We start from the raw sequence: 20,602 nt of genomic DNA on the forward strand, positions 1-20,602 counted from the left end.
CAAAGGCCAAGTCAGAGGAGTCCAATGAGGATATGGGACTTGTCCGTTTGACAACTCACCAGAAAGCAATCTGCTCAGCCCATTTTTGTTTGTGAAACAAGGAAATAAATTCTTACTTCTCTTTAAAATTAAAAAAAAGAAAAAAGGCATGGGAACAAAAACACAACAAAGCAACCCAAAATGGTAAAAAAAAAAAAAAAAAAAAGTGTTTAAATAAATAGTACTGAGGGGCGCCTGGGTGGCTCAGTGGGTTAAGCCGCTGCCTTCGGCTCAGGTCATGATCTCAGGGTCCTGGGATCGAGTCCCGCATCGGGCTCTCTGCTCAGCAGGGAGTCTGCTTCCTCCTCCTCTCTCTCTCTGCCTGCCTCTCTGCCTACTTGTGATCTCTCTCTGTTAAATAAATAAATAAAATCTTAAAAATAAATAAATAAATAAATAAATAAATAGTACTGAAAATGCTAATTTCCCCAATTTATAAAGAATGTCTACAGGGTAATGAAGAAATCATGCAATTTACTGGACAAATGATGGAATTAGCTCAGAGACAAGGAAATGCAAATAGTTTGAAAAACTACTGAATGACACTAAAAATGAGAGAAAGTCCTCTTAAGTCCAATGAAGACCTCTTGGGATGTTGTATTTTAGCTATCAGAATGGTAAAATGTAAAAAAAAAAAAAAAAAAGAAAATGTAAGCACACTCAGGACTGTTGGGGGTGTGGGGAAACAGGTATGCTTATATGTCAGTGCAGGTATGCTTCATTGTTCCCTTATCTGTGATGGCAATTGGAAATACTCAGGAAAATAAAAATGCACACATCTTGTGACCTAGAAATTCTAGATATCTTCCCACAGTGTATGAAATGGAATGTTCACAGATTTCTCTAGTTCATCGGCGAAAGAGTGAAAGAACTGACAGCAATTCTGGGGCAGAAATGTATTGTTGTACTCCAATACCCACTCTCCCTTCTTTCTGTCTTAATAGATCCCAAACTTCAACAGGCTTCTGTGAGAGTCCCCCCAGTAATGGGTCTGTGATCAAAGGCGTGAGACTGATGCAAAGCGAAGGTCAAGCAAAGCTTTATTTCGCGCCAAGCATTGATTGAGAATCAAACTGACCAGTCAGGGCTCTCTCTTTTCCAAGAGACACGACCCTTCCTAGCCTCACAGACTAACTTTTATAGAGGTGGTTGAGCCTGGCTTATACACAGGTGGCCAGTGAGATTGACTGTGCAGGGAAAACTGCACAGTCATGCTAGGTTGGCAATACGGGTGGCCAGTTGAATTTCAGTTTGCCATAGTAAATATATGCGCGCCCTACTGATTGGATGTCTCCACCGGGCCTAGCCCGCCCTTGTATCTGGGCTTTGCAAGTTCCTCTGGCAGGGGCAGGGGCAATCTAAGTTTACAACCAAATGGCTCCCTCTGGCTAACCAGGCCCTTACAGCTCCCTAGATTGTGACTGCATTTCCCATCCTCCTTTCCAGCTAGGTGTAGTTTTGTGACTAGGTTTTGGAAAATGGGGTATAAATGAATGGACTCTGTGAATTGGGAAGTGTCCTTCTTGAGGGAGAACAGATCAACTTTCTTCAGGCTGGAATGCAGAAGTGAAAGCTGGAGCTTCAGCAGCCACTTTCAATTAACAATAATCGCGCCTCGGATAAACCTCATTGGCTACTATACTGCCACTGCACAAAGCTTAGCAGCCCCTTTCAAACCCAAGGAAAAAGATCTTCAGTCTTTGTGACAGTAATTACCAATACCAGCCCTGAGCCACTTAACTCAGCTCGTTTTTTTTTTTTCGAGATATAAATGTCTATCTTGGCTAGGCTAAGTCATTATTTTAGATATCTTAAAAAGGATTTTGGTAACATTGGATATTAAACATCTCTTTAAAAGAAAGAAGAAAATGTATTAAGGCACTCAATAGTATATCCAAGTATAGAGAGATGAAATGCTTTACAATGTACATATTTTATATGAAAAAAAAACAGGGTGCAAAAAGGTGTTGCAGTGTGTTGTTATTTCTACAAAGAATATAAATATCTAGATTGTATGCTTGTCAATGTATTGTATATCTCTTTCTGGAAGGGCACAAGACACTGATGACCCTAGTTGTATCTGAGCAATGAAATGGGGGGAGTGGGAAAGGAATGGAAGAGACTTCTATCTCTACCCTTTTTGTACCTTTTCAATTCAGCTTTTGTGCATGTATTATCTATTTAAATAAATAATAAACTTAAGAAAAATGGAAAGATGCAGCTGAGGTTGTTGGCTATGTTCCTCTGGGGATGAGACAGAAAAATGGAAGTAGCTCGAGCAGGGGGGTAGAAGAGATATAAGGAACGCATGGGAGGTGACACATGCATCGCGGTCTAATTGCTGACGGCACACCATTAGACCCAGCAGATGGGGCAGACAGATGCAAATAAATAAGGCATTAGCAGGGAAATCCAGAGAGAAGCAACAGGCCAGGGAGAATTTGTGTGACAAATCTGAGCAGACTAGGTTCTGACTATGTGTGTTTCCTACCGAGGTCAGAAAAATCAGCTGTAGTTACTTTTAGAGAATAGCAGTGTATGGTTCTGTACGTATGGAGGGCAGAGCGGTAAAGTGATTGAGTTCTTCTGCAATCCCCCGAGTGTGACAATTTGTTTACTGGAGCAAAGCATTTTTTTTTTCCTCCCCTTCCTCTAGCTCAGAGTGTTCTTGATAGATACGTTCTTGAAAGTAGAAGCCAGAGGGATGTTGCATTTTCTGGATACAAAAACACACCTGAACAAGGTGATTAAAGGTAGGTTGTTGAGTGTTTTAATGATGCCAAAATGAAGTGAGGATCTTTAACCTTTAGACATAACCCATAGGCCCACCGAAGGGAAGACACGGGACTCTTGGTTTTAACGAGGGCACAAGGAAATTGGCATGGATGTTGCTTGGGATATAGACAACTAAGCAAAATTGGACGGAACGGGTCAAAGTAACTCTGGTCAGGATTGTGAATATAAACTGCCTAATTGGCATGCAGCCAAGTAGCTCTCATGCATATAGTGAGACTTTGGCAACTGATTTTAACTCTTTTCTGAAGACTGCAGTGAATTCTATGAACGTGTCTGCTCCGCTTGGAAAATCTGTGCCAGGCACCTGGTGAAATGGCTTGAAAGAAAAGAAAGCAACTGGATGGAATTGCCAAGTTCTGGTGAGAGCAGAGAGCCTCTAAAAGTCTCATACACTGCTGGTGGGAAGGCAAGATGACCGAAGTACACTGGAGAATGGTTTGGTTTTCTTTGAAAAATTGAAATTTAACGAGTTTAGCATAGAGCAAGAGACCCATTTCCTGGGTTTCTATCCCAAAGAAATGAAAACTTAAATTCACACAAAACCTTGTATGTGGATGTTTATAGTGGTTCATTCATAATTGTTAAAACCTGGGAACAACCCAAAGGTCCTTTAACTGATAAATGGGCATATAGAATGTGGTGTAATTAAGTACTGCTCAGGAGTAGAAAGGAAGGAACTATTGACACACACAACCACATGGGTGAATCTCAAGTGTATTTGCTAAGTGAAAGGAGTCAGACTTGAAAGACCATATACTGGATGATTCCATTATATGACATTCTAGAAAAGACAAAGTATAAGGACAGAGGACGGATTAATGGTTGCCAGGGCATGGAGATGGAGAGAAGGTTTCACTACAGAGGGGCACAGGGGAATTTGGGAGGATGGGTCATGGTATAGTTTTATATTTTGATTGTATTGGTAGCCACACGTCTGTATGCCCTGTCAAAACTCACAGAACTGCCTTTTAAACATGGGGAATAATACCATATGAAAATGATACCTCAATAAACCCGACTTTAAAATAAAAAGCCTGCCGGGGTGCCCAGATGGCTCAGTGGTTTAAGCATCTGCCTTCAGCTCAGGGCCTGATCCCAGGGTTCTGGGATCAAGCCCTGCATCGGGCTCTCTGTTCGGTGGAGATCCTGCTTCCCCCACTCTTCTTTGCCTGCCTGCTTGTGATCTCTCTCTCTCTCTGTCAAATAAATAAATAAAATCTAAAAAAAAAAAAAAAAAAGATTAAAAAGATAAAATAAAATAAAACCCCTGTAGCTTGAGGGAGATTTCTGGGATGGTGTAAATGTTCTGAATCTCATCTGCATGGTGTTTACATGGGTATAAATATATAAAACAATTCATTGAACTGTACACTTAAGATCTGTATGCTTGATGGACACCAGTGAAGGCATTTTACATCTTATTTGAAAAATAAATGAAGAAACAAAAATAGCCTGCCACACCTAATATTTATGAGATAGAAAGATGGGATGCTGGAACAGAGAGGGTTGAGTGACTCTCTACAGCCCTTTGGGATTGATATAAGACCCTGACTATGATGTTTGAGAATAGCAAGAAAGAAGGTTGTGGACCCCCAAAACAAATGTGACAATGTCACAGTCTGGCTTAAAGTTATTTTTTTTTTAAGATTTTATTTATTTATTTGACAGAGATCACAAGCAGGCAGAGAGGCAGGCAGAGAGAGAGAGGAGGAAGCAGACTCCCCGCTGAGCAGAGAGCCCCATGCAGGGCTTGATCCCAGGACTCTGGGATCATGACTTGAGCCAAAGGCAGAGGCTTTAACCCACCCAGGCGCCCCAAGGCTGACTATATCAGTGTGTGTTTGTGTTTTGATTGTTTTTCTTCTGTTTCTTTACTCAAGTCTACTTCTGATGGCTGAGTTTCCATTTCTAGCGATTCTTACAAGGAATGCTTAGTTGGAGAGTGCAAAGAGAAGGCCGAGCTCTGAGGACACAGACATTTGGGTTAGAAGCTATATGACCGTCGGCAAATTTCTCCATACTTTGCCATCTGGCAGATTTTTCCTCAATGAGTCACAGAAGGCTTAGTGCCTCAGGGATCTTCATGAACATTAATCTTTCAGCAATGAGTATGAAACACCCCACTTTGTACTAATATTCCTTTTTGAGGGTTTGACCGGTTTCTGGAACATACTTTCTGGGGTGGTAACAGAGAACCATAAAAACTCCATGGCCTCATTATCACATCATTTGCACAGGGCCAATTGATCTGTATGATATGAATTCTGTTAATTCTTCCCTGGAGTGCAGTGGGGCAGAGTTCCACTTAGTTTTTCTTATACAGAACAAAAACGGCTGCAGCTCCCAAGCATCCTGACTTTATTCCCAGAAATACGGAAAAGTTCAAATGTGCGCCTGCCCCCACTGGTAATGGATCAGTCACACCAGAGCATGGCGGGCTTGTCTTAACATGGATAGCAAGAACAGTCATCCTCCACCTCTGAGGTCAGGGAGAAAGGAAATTTCAATACGTTCTTGAATATACCGGGATAGGAGTTTAGCAGGTTTTGGTTTTGTATTTTGAGTAGGGATAGAGAGTTCATGCTCAGGATATTGGTCACTGAGAGATTTTGGATCCAATGCTGCTGTGGGCTCACTGTTGTGCATCTATGACCTGCTACCATCAAACCCTGGATGTATCCCAGAACTATGAAATGTGATACTGGTCCCATAATTGTCTGTCATAAGCCTGGGGGTGGGGTGCTGCTTTGCTGTGGCTGAATCCTGTACAATCTGTCAGCCTTGAAGGGCTTCCGTTTTCTGGTTCAGAGGTGCAACAAAGCAAGCTGCTTGGAGCTGTGCCTTCAGTCATCCTACCACGGTTTAAGCAGTCAGTGTGGGTTAACAGTGTGAAGGTTCGATCAGGTGAATCCGATGAACAAAGTATTTCATTTCCAGGCTTAGTTTTGCCTGGTAGCGTTTGTCTCCTTATGTAAAGAGAGTGCAAATTACTATCCCATCATCTTCTCTACTGTATTGAATTATCAATATAATTGTAATCAGCACTTCTGGAAAGTGCTGATGGCCTATTTTGTACTTGTTTGTGTTAATCAATGTTAATTACAAAGCAAGAACAGGGGTTAACAAACTATAATGGGTTTAATTAAGCTTGACAGTAACAAATGGCATAACCTTTATGTTATGACCTGGTTAGAGGAACAAAAAAGGACAAAATGAGCCAAAGAATCATCACATAGAAATTCCTATTTATATATTGGTTATCTACAGAAACAGAATAATGTAATGAGTTTATTGCTTTTGCTAAATATCAACTTCGACGTTTACCGATTTGGCAACACTGAAGTACAGAGAACTCTAAGACCTGTTCTTTATCCTTGAAGGATTTATAATCTGATGGGAAGTGAGACACAGAAAACCAAGGCTTAAAATTCTCTGGTGAGGGGGTCCTAGGTGGCTCAGTGGATTAAGCATCTGCCTTTGGCAGCTGAGGTTATGATCCTGTGGTCCTGGGATCTAGCCCCATGTCAGGCTCCCTGCTCAGTGGGGAGTCTGCTTCTTCCTCTTCATTTCCCCCACCTACCCCCTGCTCATGCATGCATGCAAGCACTCTCTTGCTTACTCTCTCTCAAATAAATACATAAAATTGTAAAAAAAAAAAAAAAATTAAAATTAAAGTTCTCCAGCAAGTAGCAGATGAGTGCCGCCAACTCTGGTGCGAAGCATTTGGTACAGGGAATGATCACTGTGAGTTCATAAGCTAGGGGAAGACTACAGATGGTAGAACCCAAAGAATGAACTGAGGGTAGGAGAGAAGGAGAGGAGATGGCATTCCTGCTGGATGCACAGCTGAATCAAAGGGGTGTCAGTGGAAATGCAACGGATGTGTTCAGAGAACACGTCTTCTTCCATGAATCTGCTTCATTGATTTAAGATCCACCGAGATGGGTGGGTGGTGAAAGTGATCGCCATAGTCTCATTGCTGCTCTGAACCTGCCCACCTGTCTCATGTGTAAACATAAGAAATGGCCATGAAGACTCTTCTAGCTCCAGATTATACAACCAAAGCCCTTGATGAGGGTCCTGGGTCACAGCTGTTTTTTTTTTATATCACTCATATTTCTCTTTTTTAAGAGTTATTTATTTATTTGACAGAGAGAGAGAGAGGGAACACAAGCAAGGGGAGTAGGAGAGGTAGAAGCAGGCTTTCTGCTGAGCAGGGAGCCCTATGTGGGACTCAATCCTAGGACCCTGGAATCCTGACTCCAGCGGAAGGCAGATGCTTAATGACTGAGCCACCCAGGCGCCCTGTCACCCATATTTCTATATGAGTAAAGGTCTCACGAATCCCCATATCCATTGAAAACATTTCTCATTATATAAGATAGGATGTGTCTGAATGTGGGTTATAAGACACACATACCCTAAACCAAATGGCTTAAGCAACAAATTGGGATTTTGCTCATGAGATTTGTCAGGGAGGAAAAAACTTTTTCTTTACTCTCAAGTTACAACCTGGGGTGTGTGAATTAACCTGGCAGAAGAGAGGTTAACAGGAGAAAGGGCTTATTTTGTCTGCACATGGAGGGCATCACAGAAAGGAAATGGAAATTCCCCAAAGTGCTCAGACCTAGGCACTTTATACCATTTTAACAAAGAGTGATAAATTGCAGAGGAGACTAGACAAAGGAAAAAGGCCTGGGCTTCCAGGCAGTGTATTATGAAAGGGTAAATATATGAGGGAAACTAATGGAAGATGAAGGGTTTTTTTTAGTCTCTTTCCAGTAATAGGGACTGTTCTTTTTTTGGTGAGGGAGAGGAGAGAAGAAGCACCTTCACAAAGGGGATTTTATTTCTGGCTTCTAAGCAGATGGGGGAGGGAAAAGAGCTCTTTCTGAGTTTGCTTAAGCCTTCAGCTTAAAATAATTCTTATGTTAAAGTGGCATATTTGGGGGTGGAATATTCTGATCCCCTCAGTCAACAACAAGTGGTCTGGATGGGCTCTGTGACTCTGGGTTGCCCTCACTCATCCATCTATGATCCACTAATGAGTTGGCAGGGGTGGGCTGGGGCCTTGTGACCCCACTCCCATGTCTGGGGGTTGGCTGGCTATTGGCTGTGACACTGGATTTGACTAGGTCACCACATCATCCAGCAGGCTGGCTTGGGCTTCCTCACACGACAGCAGCACCGTCCCTGGAGTGAGACTGCAAGGATGCAAGGCCTTTTGAAACCTAGGTTTGAAGTAACACAGTTAATTCTGCAGCATTCTGTGAGCAAGATACCAGGGCAGCCATATTAGAAAGGTGGTGAAACAGACTCCATCCCTGCTTGGGGAGTTGCTGCATTGTGACATCGCAATGTGTAAGTGTAGGAGGGAAAGCATTTGTAACTATCTTAAAATCTCTCACACTCTGTTTTAGGTAAAGAGGCTTTCTCACTATTCCCCTACTTTCCCAATGCTGAACATTTGTTCAGTGTATTTTTTTCCAGCTTGGAAGTCAGCTCCTCACCCATCTTGGAGTTCAAATTCCATCCCTTCTGCGAGGCCCATCTTCAAAGCTAGCTCATCCACGGAACTTTTCCCCATCCCTTCAACCAAATACGGTTTCACACTCTGAGTAGTTGAAATGCTGTCACAGATGCCGAGTCCATAAATTCTGAACTATTTGTAACCACAGGTATAGTTGTACGCAATCGAAACAATCTTTTTTTCATCTTCGGATATGAAATGACTATGATTTAGGGTGATCGTTTCTATTAAATTGAACCTTCTGTGATTTCTTCATTCATTTCTGCTGTAAAACCTGGCATTCATAGCTACCTGCTATAGCTTTGTAGCAAAATTTCTATGCATGACTTTGTGATTATCTTTACTGTTACTTTGCTGTTCAGGTTTCACACTCAGGATCCAAAGCACACTTTTTCAAATTATCTTTGCATTTAATGTTTAGTATTTTAGAAGATTCTAAATTTACCTTTGTATTTTATGGCTTAGAAAATGAAAATGGTTCTGGGTTTGGATTTGATATCTGTAATTTCTGTCTCTGAGTCTATTATGTATTTGTTTGAAGACCAGAGAACTCATTTTTGTTTACTGGCTCAACTACATTGCCCCTAAATTCAACTTAAGTTCCATAGTGTAAGAAAACCCCACAAGGAGATATTAAATGTATTGTGTGATAGAATGCTTGAGGTCGGTATTTCTAGCACATAAGAAAACAGATGGGTTTCTGAGATGTCGGTTGAATCCTATGTTCCAATTTAAGTGCACCTGTTTGCTGTTTATCAAGGTTTTTTAAAAGTCATGTTTGTGAGAGAGTAAATCAATTTTATTCCTTAAAGTCTGGCGGAAGAAATACATAACTGGATATATAGCTGATAGGGATGTTGTATATATATATTTTTCCTTCTGATGGTATTTTAAGATGATTCAAATATTTTGAGGAGGAGTGAACATTCTATTACAGCGCTATCTCACTTTGAAATGAACAGGCTGAGACTCAGGGAGTTTCAATCACTCACAACTATTTGACAGTACAGAGATTGCTAAACATCAGAAAAAGACAAAAGAAGAACAATAAATGAAGACCCAGATAAACTACATCAAAACAAGTAAAATACTCCATCCCCACCGCTGGGTGCCTTTGTGAGTTGAAGCCTAACCGTCTAGTCAAAATCTCCACGCCAGACATCTGGGTTCTAGTGTGTCCGCGGGGCTACGACGCTGTTTTGTGTCAAATGGCAATGTCAGAAGAGGGGAGTGGGTTTATAGGCATGGGTAGGCTGCTGGAAAAAAAAAAAATTAAAGAACGAAATACTGAATTAAACCTCACAACCAACCAACAAATAAAACCCCAGGCACAGCAAATCGCTCTGATTAGTAAGCGAACTCCTCCTGCAAAGTTTAATTCGTTGTCTTTAAAAACTGAGCTCTGGCGCAGCAGGGCGTGGGCCCCTCGGGTGTCCGTGCGCCCAGATCCGACCCCGGTAGGGTGGTTGCGAGCACTGGTGGCTGTGATTCGCGCGGGCGTGAGGCTGCCCCCTCCCAGGAGGCAGACGCGCGGCTGTTTGTCCCCAAGCAGCTCCCATATAAGGCGGACCCCGCCCCTGCTTGGGGTAGCGAAGGCGGTGCGCCGGCCCTGGAGGGGCCTCGAACCAGCCCGCCCCTATCGCGCATGCTCGGCGCGGCCCAGTCCAGTTTCCGGCTCTCCTTGATTTCCTGCAGCTCGCACTGGTCAAATCGCACACAGCTCTGCGCCCTCAAAGCCGGGGGGACCTAGGGTTTACAGGGCTGTGAAGCAAATGGGATGCCAATTCCAAGCTAGCCGCCAGGCTCAGGAAAATTGGTGAAATAATGACTTCATACGCTAGTGGGTCACGTCTGCCGACACCATCTCACTTAATGCATTAGCCAACTCCATGCAGTTTTCAATTTGCTGTAAAGGCAAAAGCCCAAGAGGTGAACCCGCAATGTAGGCTGGAGGACACCGAAAGCTAGTGTTAGTGTAGGAGCTGGGGCTCAAACTGGCAGTCCAGGCTTCACTGCCCCTGGCTTCCTGTCAGCTGCCCGAGGGGGGACTGGGGGTCCTGGGGCTTGGACCGGCGTGGGTTATTTGCGCCCCAGGGACCCGGAATGGGGCAGTAGGAGGAATGCGGAGCTCAGGTCTTGGTTATGGCCGGCGCCTAACCCTGTGGCTCAGAGCGGGGCTCCTGGGTGTGTGCGCAGAAATTCATGAATGAATGGCTGAATGAATGAATTCACATTCTTCAGGAAAGGTGGGGGGAGTGGAGTGAGGAAGGACTCAGGAAAAGAGGCTATGTCTGCCCTCTTAGGATTTCTTAGGTCCTAAGCTGTAAAGAGAAGGTCGCTTTCTCCCAAGAATACGTTATGATTGAGCCTGGGTGGTTCAGTGGGTTAAAGCCTCTGCCTTCAGCACAGGTCCTGATATCAGGGTCCTGGGATCCAGCCCCACATTGGGCTCTCTGCTCAGCAGGGAGCCTGCTTCCCTTCCTCTCTTTGCCTGCCTCTGCCTACTTGTGGTCTCTGTCAAATAAATTAAATAAAAAAAAAAAAAAAAAAAAAAAAAAAAAAAAAAAAAAAAAAAAAAAAGAAACGAAACTAAAAAAACAAAACAAAAAACTACGGAACTGTAACATAAGTGCCAAAAAGTCCTATGAAGATCTGATTTCAGACAATGTAGCCATTCTCACCAGCATTTTTAAAGATCCAGCACCCTTTTAATTTTCATTTCTCGGTGTCCCTGAATTGAGGGGTCCAAAACACACACTTGGGGTGGGCAGAATGCAGCAGAGAAGGCCCTAGTGAACGGTGCTCCCCACAAACAGGCTATGATAATCTCTGTCCCCCAGCTTCTTGCTCTGTACATCGGATGCGCTAACTCCTGCACGATGGGGGTAAAACCCAGGTCCCTGTTAAGGCCTGAAAAACGGTATTTTCCGTCATCGGAGCCCCAGGATTGAGGTCTTTGCTCTGGCTCTACATTACTGCGACCCCTTCCTCTTCTTCCTCCTCCCCCGTTTTTCAGGTGGTAAGGCCGGGGTGCGGCTTTCCTGAAATCACTCCTCCCCGGTAACCCTTGGTGACTTACAGGTCACCTCCTGCAAGAAGGTTCTTCCCGACTCCGCGACTTCGGGCGGCGGCGCGATGGCATGCCAACCCCGCCCCTCCGCGCCGCCCGACCGCCGCCAAACCCTGGCGCGCGGATCACGCGGGCCGGAGCGCTCTGGGCATGCTCAGTCGCCCGGCAGGTGGGGGCCGCCGCGGGACGCCGGGTCCGGCCGGGAGCAGAGGGGCGGGGGCGGAGGGAGGGAAGTGGGCGAGAGCCGAGGGCAGAGTCGCGAGAGTCGCCGGCGGCCGCGGGGCACTGGGCAGGTGGGAGCCCGCGCGGGCCGGGCCGGGATGAGCTATGGCATCAGTCAAGGTGGCCGTGAGGGTCCGGCCCATGAATCGCAGGTGAGTTGGGGGCGGCTATAGGTGGCCCCCCGATGCACCCCCACCCGGAGTAACTTAGTCTCCAACTGCCCTCAAGGGCCAGCCCGGACTTAAGTGTCCCGGGACGGTCTCTGGCCCACTGGTTCCTGGCCGTGGCCTCTGGGGGCCTGGAGCACTTCACGCTTTGCTGTCCCTTTTACGCTGCCCTCTTGCAGTCCCTGGGGCTCCAGAGTTCACGAGGCCAGATTCCTGTCCCATTAACTTGTGGAGGTTTACGTGTTCCCCTCTTTTCAGAAGCGTCAAAGGATCACTTTCATGAAGGCTTGAAATCCTCGCTGGGGGTGGATGTAAGAGTGGTCATGGGACACCGCAGCCCTCGCGCGAACTCCCCTCAGTTGTGTCAACTCAGGAGTTCCTTATTAACAACAATGTTTTTAATTGCTTAGTGAGAGATGATGTCAGCTCCCTGAATGTGAACCCTGACTTCTAATCGGTAACTGAGCAGTTCTTAACTTCACGTTCAAGAGTGGATGGCAAACTTTAGCAAAGTTTTCACTTCAGGGGGGAAAAAAAATCAAGGACACTTAGGCACACGTGTTTGAAATCCGCTGATGTTAAGAGCGGGGAAGAGTTATAAACACATTTAGAATCTAATCTTGTATTTTCCTACAAGATAATGCTTTTCAGAATGATTTGACTATTCATTGAAAAATAATCCCCCTTCTCAATAACCTCTTTATAATCAGTATAGAAAGATGCTTTAGAAGAGTTACTTTTTAAAATTGCTTTAATTTTAAAGAATGAAGTAGACCTAGATAGGATGTGTCCTTCGGAGTTGACAGGCCCAGTTCACGCAAGGCCATTTGTTTTTATTGGCTTCTCTGTCAGGTTGTTGGATATTTGACTTACCATATGGCCTTTACACTTTCTCATATCAACTTGTGGAGGTCATTGTTTGGTAGTTCTGACAGCTGATTGGGGCATCTGAAGATCATAAAATCAAGTGATCGCCAGAATCCTCTTTGGCTCACCTGAATCTGTTTTTTCTGTTGGCAAATAGGGAATCTTTATTCTGGTTGGTAGATGTTGAAAACCAGTGCTTTTGTCATTTTAAGTTATTTGTAAAACTTTTTAGGGAAGGAGTTTGACTTTTATTTTTATTTATTTATTTTTAAAAAAGATTTTTATTTATTTATTTGACAGACAGAGATCACAAGTAGGTGGAGAGGCAGGCAGAGAGAGAGGAGGAAGCAGAGAGCCTGATGCAGGGCTCGATCCCAGGACCCTGGGATCATGACCTGAGCTGAAGGCAGAGGCTTTAACCCATTGAGCCACCCAGGTGCCCCAGAGTTTGGCTTTTATGTAAGTCCAAGGAGAATACGGATGTTGGTATGTATAGCCAGTCATACAGGACAAGCAGACCCCAAAGTCATTTAGATGATTTAAAAAGACTTTTTTAAATTTTGGATTTACATATATAAAGTTCCTTTTTCTTTTTGGAGTAACATGAACACATTCTAGAAGATTGTAGTGAGTGACTTTAGAAAATACCCACCAAATGCGCAGCCTTGTCCTGGGTGCTTTAGGGGGGATAAGGTGAGTGAGGATTAATGAGTACCTTCTAGGAGCCCAGTATCTAATGGGGGAGGGACTACATACTGGCAGGACTCTTCTAAAACATGGGGCTGGTTGGAAGTGTTCGTCCAAGTACATTCCTTTGCCAATGTAGGCCTGGAACGCAGTTATATGGAGAGCTGCAGGAAATGTTCAAAAGCCATGTGCTTTGAGGTGATAGATTGAAGTGATGGTATTTGTACTTTGAAAAGAGAACTCTGGTGGTGGCATCAGGATTAGGGCAAGACCCAAGGAAGTGGCAGTCTGAACTAAAGGCAGAAACGGGAAGGCTGGTTAGATACACCGAGATGATTTCCAGGCAGAATTGAGAGGATTTTGCAGATCCTTGGATGGGAAGAAGGGGAAAGGGGAAGAACATAGAACCATTAACTAAGGTTTGATGGTCAAGGAGGTGGAAGAGGTTTGGGGAAGGTGAATAGTGAGGTTGGTGTATTGTCTTAGATCTGTGGAGTCATATGAGATGCAGTTAAGTGTCATGAACAAGCATAGTGTTGCCACAGTGAGTGCTGCCCTCGTGTTGACCCTGTTGATGATCTCAAGTGTGGGGAGGGCATCTCTCTGGTGGTCTTCAGTAGACTGTTAGAAACATGGGTTTAGGTCTCAGGTGATTTGAGGATGGACACTGGGAAAGCTTTTGCATGTAGATGACAGTTTAAGAATGTTACAGTGAGATTTCTCAGGAGGAGAAAATCTTATCTTTATGTATATATAGAGATTTGTATATCTACACATATATATGCATATATAGACATACGTGCACACATATGTTTACATGTGTACAAATATTTGTGTGTGTATATATATATATGGTTAAAAAATGTTACAGTGCAAAGAAGAGGATTGGATCCTGGGATATGCTTTTCTTTAGAATTATAGGGAGAAGATTGGCTTGCCCTTCGTGGAGGAGAACCAGCACAGCAAATTGTCATGGCAGGGAAAGGAGCAGTGTCTCTTGAAGGAGGTGGTGGTTGTTGGTGTCAGATGTTGCCAAGATGGTGCCCTGAGGGTGTGAGTGAGATGAGGTCTTTGGTCTTGGAGACAAGAACATTGGTAATCTTCCAAAGGGCAGTTTCAAGGAGAGACAATGATCCAGAAGTTGTCAGGGAAATGGAAAAAGGTATACAAATGGCCAGCCAAAAGTACCTGACCTAGACGTGCAAATTTATAATAGCAGTAAGAAACCATTTTTTATTAGTGAGGTTGGTGGATGTTGACTGAACATCCGGTGCTGGCGAAGGAATGGTGATGAAATCATAAAGAGTCAGAACCTCTGAAACTTTCTTACTGGGAAATTTGACAGTAGCTCTCAAGAATAGAAATTTATAAACCTACCGATTGGGCAGTTTTCTTTCTAAGAATTTGTTTTATAGATTATATTCCTACTCACAAAGATGTACGCGTCATCCATGAACATGGGATTGCAGATGTAAAATTTTTGCTCTCAATCTTTAGAGGAGCTTTAGGCAAAGAGGGAGCAACCAACAGGAAGGAAAGACCTGGGGTATTGGGAGATAAGGAATGCTGTTGCAGGCTCTATAAGGGTGGAGGCCCAGGGTGAGATGTGACCTTCTGAGCCAGGTTTTGCCATAACTGCTTCTTGCAAACAAACATCCAATGCTTGATTCAGGCTAAGATGTGATGCCTTTGTTTTTACTACGCTGGTGCTTTGGGTTATGTGGCAGAAGTAATTTTGAAAGAGCCCTTACTTTGCATCACATAACAGCAGCTGCCTTTGCTAAGAGTTCCCTCTGTGGCACTGGTACAAAATCTAATTTAATCTTTGTAACAGTCTTAGTAGGTACAGACTATTACTGTCATGCCATGTACAGATTGGGAAACATAGTTAATTTGCCCAAAGTCAATTTCATAGTCAACAGCTCTACTTTTTGAAAACGAGTAAAACCTTTGCCAAAACAATTTGCTCATAGTTTTTTATGGGCAAATTTTAACATTTATGTATTATCTTTTTATGCCTTATGTATGTATGCAATCTTATGTATTCCTTTTCCTTTGCAATTTCTTCCATTGGTCTTAGGCCTGTCCTTCTCTTTTACACTGGTGTCATATTTTATAATTTTATGAGATTTTTTTTTGTTCCAAAAAAATAATGATTTGGTAACTAATTTGTCCATTTCCTTTTGGTTCCACTTGTTTTTTCATGAAAACACTAGATGATTCTGTCTTTTTTTTTTTTTTTTTTTTTTTTTTTTGAGAGTGTGAGAGTGGTGGGGCCTGGACGGGCAGAGGAAGAGACTCTTTTTAAAAGATTTTATTTATTTATTTGACAGAGAGAAATCACAAGTAGATGGAGAGGCAGGCAGAGAGAGAGAGAGGGAAGCAGGCTCCCTGCTGAGCAGAGAGCCTGATGCGGGACTCGATCTCAGGACCCTGAGATCATGACCTGAGCCGAAGGCAGCGGCTTAACGCACTGAGCCACCCAGGCGCCCGAGGAAGAGACTCTTAAGCAGGCTCCATACTCAGTGCAGAGCCCGATGCAGGACTGGATCTCACAATCCTGAGATCATGACCTGAGCCGGAATCAAGAGTCCAACACTTAACCAACTAAGCCACCCAGGCGCCCTCCCCACCAAGGATTTGCTAGTGCCATCTATCCTGTCCCATTGATTTGCCAGTGTTGTTGGGGCTGGGATCTGAGTGCAGACCGCGTGGGTTCCAGTTTTGGCTGTCATTAACAAGCTGGGTGAAATTTGAGCAAGAGACTTAATTGTTCTGAACCTCAGTTTTTACAGCTGTAAAATGGGTGATAGTAATTGTCCATACATTATAGGTTGTGAGGCAAGGTCGTTCTTCATATATTTCTTTTACCATGATACACAGATGACACATTGGAAATCGAAGCTCTGTGGATATGTAAAAGATTCATAAGGTATTACATGCAATTCACTCATATTTTCTGTTCTGTCCTGTTTTATTCTATTGTCTTGTTTAAAAAAATGCTATTTCTAGATCCACTAAATTGACTTCAAGATCTATTAATGATTTGCACTTGGCAATGTGAAGAACAACTGTTGTGAGGTTCAAATGAGATCGTATATGTGGGTAACACTGTCCACGCAGTGCCGGGCATGCGGCAAGGGCTCTGTAAAGATTAGTTATTGTTATTACTGTTATTTTTTAAATAATTTAATGATTGTAACTTTATTCAATAACAATATATGAGGTTTTTTTTTTTTAAACCAAAAAAGTATTTCCTGAGTGCTGGCAACAGGCCAGGTGATAGCTTTTTAAATATATTTTCTTATCTGATAAGGCAAGACCACCTCATTTCTTCCCTTTTCTGACTGTTTTTAGCTTTCCTTTCTCATTACCTTTTCAGGTGGAATTTACAGTCATGTTTAGTATGTTAAAAAGAGAAGAAAGAAAAAACCACCAGTGGTATTTTGACTGGGATTGGCCTCTTTAGGGTATACTGAGTTCTTCTCATTTTAAGAGTGTCAGGGACTAGTTCACGATGGTCTCTTGGATCTCTGATGAAGACAGTGGACGGCTTGGTGTTAGGGATGGAAGACATCTGTCAGGATGCTGCCAGGCATCAGGCATGTTGCTCTCTTCTTACCATGGCAAGTTCCTTTCCTGCTCCCACCGATTGAGTGACTGAGGGCTTTTTATGCCCATTTGGAGGCGAAACTGAGAGCCCTCACCTAACAGTGCCTGGAGTCTGGACTTGAACCAATCTTTCTCTCATTTCTGAAGCTCCTCTATTATACAGAACGCTTAGATGAGAGGAGGGCAGGGGACCGAAAGGCAAGTAGGGACGCATACAGTTACCAGCGGTCTTAGACCACCTGAAGCTTTGTGTAAGAATTAGTTGAGAGGCAGGTAGACCGGGTGTTGTGAGGACTTCCCTTTGTTATCTTGGGAGTTTGGGCTTTCATTCTCCAGTTCGTTGGCTAGTATGGTAGCTCTTGGCCCCATGTGGCTATTTCAGTTAACATTAAGTAGAATTTAAAATTTAGTTGCTCAGTTGCACTAATCACGTTTTAAATACTCAGTAGCCCACATATTGAACAGGGCTGATGCACAGCTTGTCCGTCATTGTGGAAAGTTCTGTTGGATGGTAAGACTGAACTGGCTTGAGTCCCAGATTTATATGACTTCTTAGCTTCCTGCCTTGGCACGGAAGTGCCCTGTGCTTCAGTTCCTTCATGTGCAAATGGAGATCTTCACAGGACCCTCCCTGTGGGGCTAAGATGGTGACTGAATGCACTTACGCTAACACTGTTGGGCCTCAAAGCAAGTGCTCTATAAATATTGGCTCTTATTTTTAGACCCTGGAGGCTATTGATGGTTTAAAAACAAGGTTCTCATTTGCCATTTAGTATCTTCAGAAGTTTCATCTAATAGCAGTGCAGGGAAGTGCTTCCAGGACCAGCAGAAATGACCTTTTATATACTATTTGCCAAGCGCTGTGTTAAGTGCCCTTTATGCACTATTACTATCCTATTGACTTTCCTATTGTTCTCAGGGATGCAAGACCCGGGGCCTAACTGCCTGTATGAGTGGGCAGAGGTCAGTGTAGGAAGACCGTAAGGAACTGAAATATGACCCATGACATAGTGATTCTGGACTAGATTGGGGTTTTAATAGGCGTTAAAATTCAACCAAATGCATTCAAAATCTAATAGGCTTTATTAAGCAATTTGTGAAGCAGGTAGCATCCTCATCTAGCAAGTAGAAAGGCGCTCCAAGGAGTACAAAATGGAAGGTTTTTATAGACAGGAGGTTGGGGCAAGAAGTGATTAACAGAAGAAAGGAAAGGATTGTTTCAGGCAAGGTCACCTTCCATGAGGGAGAAGAACAGTCTTAGTGGGTGGATCACCTTGTCTTCCTGTGGGGGATGGAGAGGGCCATGTGACAGATTACCTCAGTGGTGTTGACCAGAAAACCGATGGTCAACTGCATTCTGGGGGAGGTTGAAACTGCAGTTAGGTTGGATGGTAAGCCCCAGTCTGGTGACTTGGCCTAGCATACGTGTCTCCATTTTGGAAATAGGAACCATAGAGAAGGGCACAATCAAAGGAAAGACTTGTAAGCAAAATCCTAAAGAAGCTTTCACTGTATTTACTGAGTGTGAAAATAATACATGCTTATTAAAAAACGTATGTTCTACAGAAAAGTGTACCAAAGAAATCAAGTAGACAAATCGCTCAACTTCCATGATCTGGGGTTCATGGAAACTTTTGGTGCATTGGGATCCAATCATTTTTCCATGTTTGCGTGGCAACATAATGTATACACTGTTTTATACCCTCCTGTTTGCATTTGCAAGAGACATCCTGAAGACCAATCAGCAGGACACAGGGAGGCCAGACTCAAAGATGAATGAGTGGTTTGGGCTATTAAGTGGAAGAATGCCTTTCCCAAAGTCAGGATGCCACCATGAGCTGGTTGGGGAGGAGGGACATGGTGGGGAGTTGAGTTGGCTCCGGCTGCTGGTGGGGGTACCAGGCAGTAGGGACCCAAGAGGTGTCAGCTCTGTGATGCACATTTGGATGTGGGTCTCTTAGAGGTTATAGTTGATGTAGTGGAAGTGAGGTTGGTTACCAAGGAGGACAGTACTGAAGAAGGAAGGGGTTTAGTAGAACTGCATAATTGTCTGTGTCCTGGGCAAGTAGATTTTACTTGTAGCACAAGTAAAATTTTTTTTGTAGCACACTGAATCCCAGTGTGGCCTAGGGACAGCTGAGAATCACTTAGGCTCTTTTCGGGCCTTCCCAGGGTCAGAACTACATTTGGAGTAATACTAAGATAGTTTTCCCTTTTTTACTCTTCTCTCCTGGGGTTATGGTGGAGTTTTCCAGAAGCCTTGGGGTATAATAATGTTGTGGCTCCATGTGCTCTGTATTCTATGTTTTAGAAGAGTCTCAGTTTTGGGGTGCCTGGATGACTCAATCATTAAGCATCTGCCTTTGGCTCAGGTCATGATCCTATGATCCTGGGATCAAGCCCTGCATTGGGCTCTCTGGTCAGTGGGAAGGCTGCTTCTCCCTCTTCCACTCCCCCGCTTGTGTTCCCTAGCTCGCTGTGTCTCTCTCTCTTTCAAATTAAAAATAAAAAAAGAAAGAAAAAGAAAAAGAGAAAGAAATGTCTCAGTTTTAATTTCTTGTGTAATTCTCAGTAGATAGTATTCCTGTTCTGCTCTTTCCTGTGGGGCCTAGGGCCTGGCATGAGCCCCATCCCTCACCTGGGCATCGTAAACCTGGCTAGGCAGAGGAGAATTGTGGTGTGTGTGTCTGTTTTTGTTTTAAGGGAGAGGAACAAAACAGGTAGAGAGGTAGAGGGTTGGGGGAAGAAGGCTCCTGGGACAAGGGCGGGAGGGATGGTGAGAAATAGAGCTGATTTGGGGGGCACCTGGGTGGCTCAGTGGGTTAAAGCCTCTGCCTTCAGCTCAGGTCTTGATCTCAGGGTCCTGAGATTGAGCCCTGCATCAGGCTCTCTGCTCAGCAGGGTGCCTGCTTCCCCCTCTCTTTCTGCCTACTTGTGATCTCTGTCTGTCAAATAAATAAAATCTTAAAAAAATAAATAAGCTAATTTGGTATTAACTTCTGCTTTGTTTTATTCATTGAGGCTGTGGCTGAGAGAGAGATCAACAGTGTGTTTGCCTTTCTGTCTGTCTGTCAGAAGTTATTTAGAGATGTCCAGTTGTGCAATGTATAGTGCTTTGGCTTAAAGTTGATTTGTTTTGTATGTCCTCATTTCATGATTACTTTTGTAAAGTATTTCAATAGCCTTTGCTGTTTTTGTGGGATGCAATCTTGTTTTGTGAAGGGAAATGTTATAGTTAAACACCTGCAGCCTGGGGGAGGATGTGATAGTGCCTTACAGTCAGTCTCCAGCACTCTTCCCTGGGACCGAGAGCCTCTAGTTTATTTTGGTGGCTTGGACTACCTTCTGTCCAGCTCCAGTTGCAGAGACCGTCCAGGATAAAGTCCTTCATGGGAAGGTGGGCATCGTTCCCTTGAATTCAGCCTGCTGATTCACATCAGGCGCAGAGGAGGTTACCAGGAGCAGGGCCTGGAAGCTTTCTCTCACTCTGCTGGGCTCTGTGCTGAGCGCTTGTTTCCTGCTCTGTCCATTTCCAAATACATTCATTATTCATTGTTGCTGCATAGTAGAGGGGAAATGGCTATTTCTATGATCAGCATAGACACTTAGAGC

General features: G+C 43.8%; 1 protein-coding gene, 1 long non-coding RNA gene and 1 other non-coding gene across 6 annotated transcripts in view; 1 reads left to right on the forward strand and 2 right to left on the reverse strand.

Moving 5' to 3' along the window:
- Positions 1-1,557: 1,557 nt before the first annotated feature.
- LOC132022859 (U4 spliceosomal RNA) lies at positions 1,558-1,698 on the reverse strand. Its single transcript, XR_009405757.1, has one exon. It is a non-coding gene; the product is annotated as a U4 spliceosomal RNA (small nuclear RNA).
- Positions 1,699-9,707: 8,009 nt separating this feature from the next.
- On the reverse strand, positions 9,708-11,498 carry LOC132022662 (uncharacterized). The gene is made up of 2 exons (XR_009405664.1): positions 11,445-11,498; positions 9,708-10,271 (listed from the first exon to the last, which is right to left on the reverse strand). It is a non-coding gene; the product is annotated as an uncharacterized LOC132022662 (long non-coding RNA).
- Positions 11,499-11,618: 120 nt separating this feature from the next.
- Positions 11,619-20,602, forward strand: part of KIF16B (kinesin family member 16B) — a 284,713-nt gene continuing 275,729 nt past the window's right edge. For all 4 annotated transcript variants that reach the window (XM_059406507.1, XM_059406508.1, XM_059406510.1 and 1 more), the window contains exon 1: positions 11,619-11,809. In XM_059406507.1, the coding sequence (XP_059262490.1) occupies positions 11,763-11,809 (47 nt within the window). In that variant the 5' untranslated portion in view covers positions 11,619-11,762. The remainder of the gene's footprint in view (positions 11,810-20,602) is intronic.

This window comes from Mustela nigripes, chromosome 7 (assembly GCF_022355385.1).
Source record: "Mustela nigripes isolate SB6536 chromosome 7, MUSNIG.SB6536, whole genome shotgun sequence".
Taxonomy (NCBI): Eukaryota; Metazoa; Chordata; class Mammalia; order Carnivora; family Mustelidae; genus Mustela; species Mustela nigripes.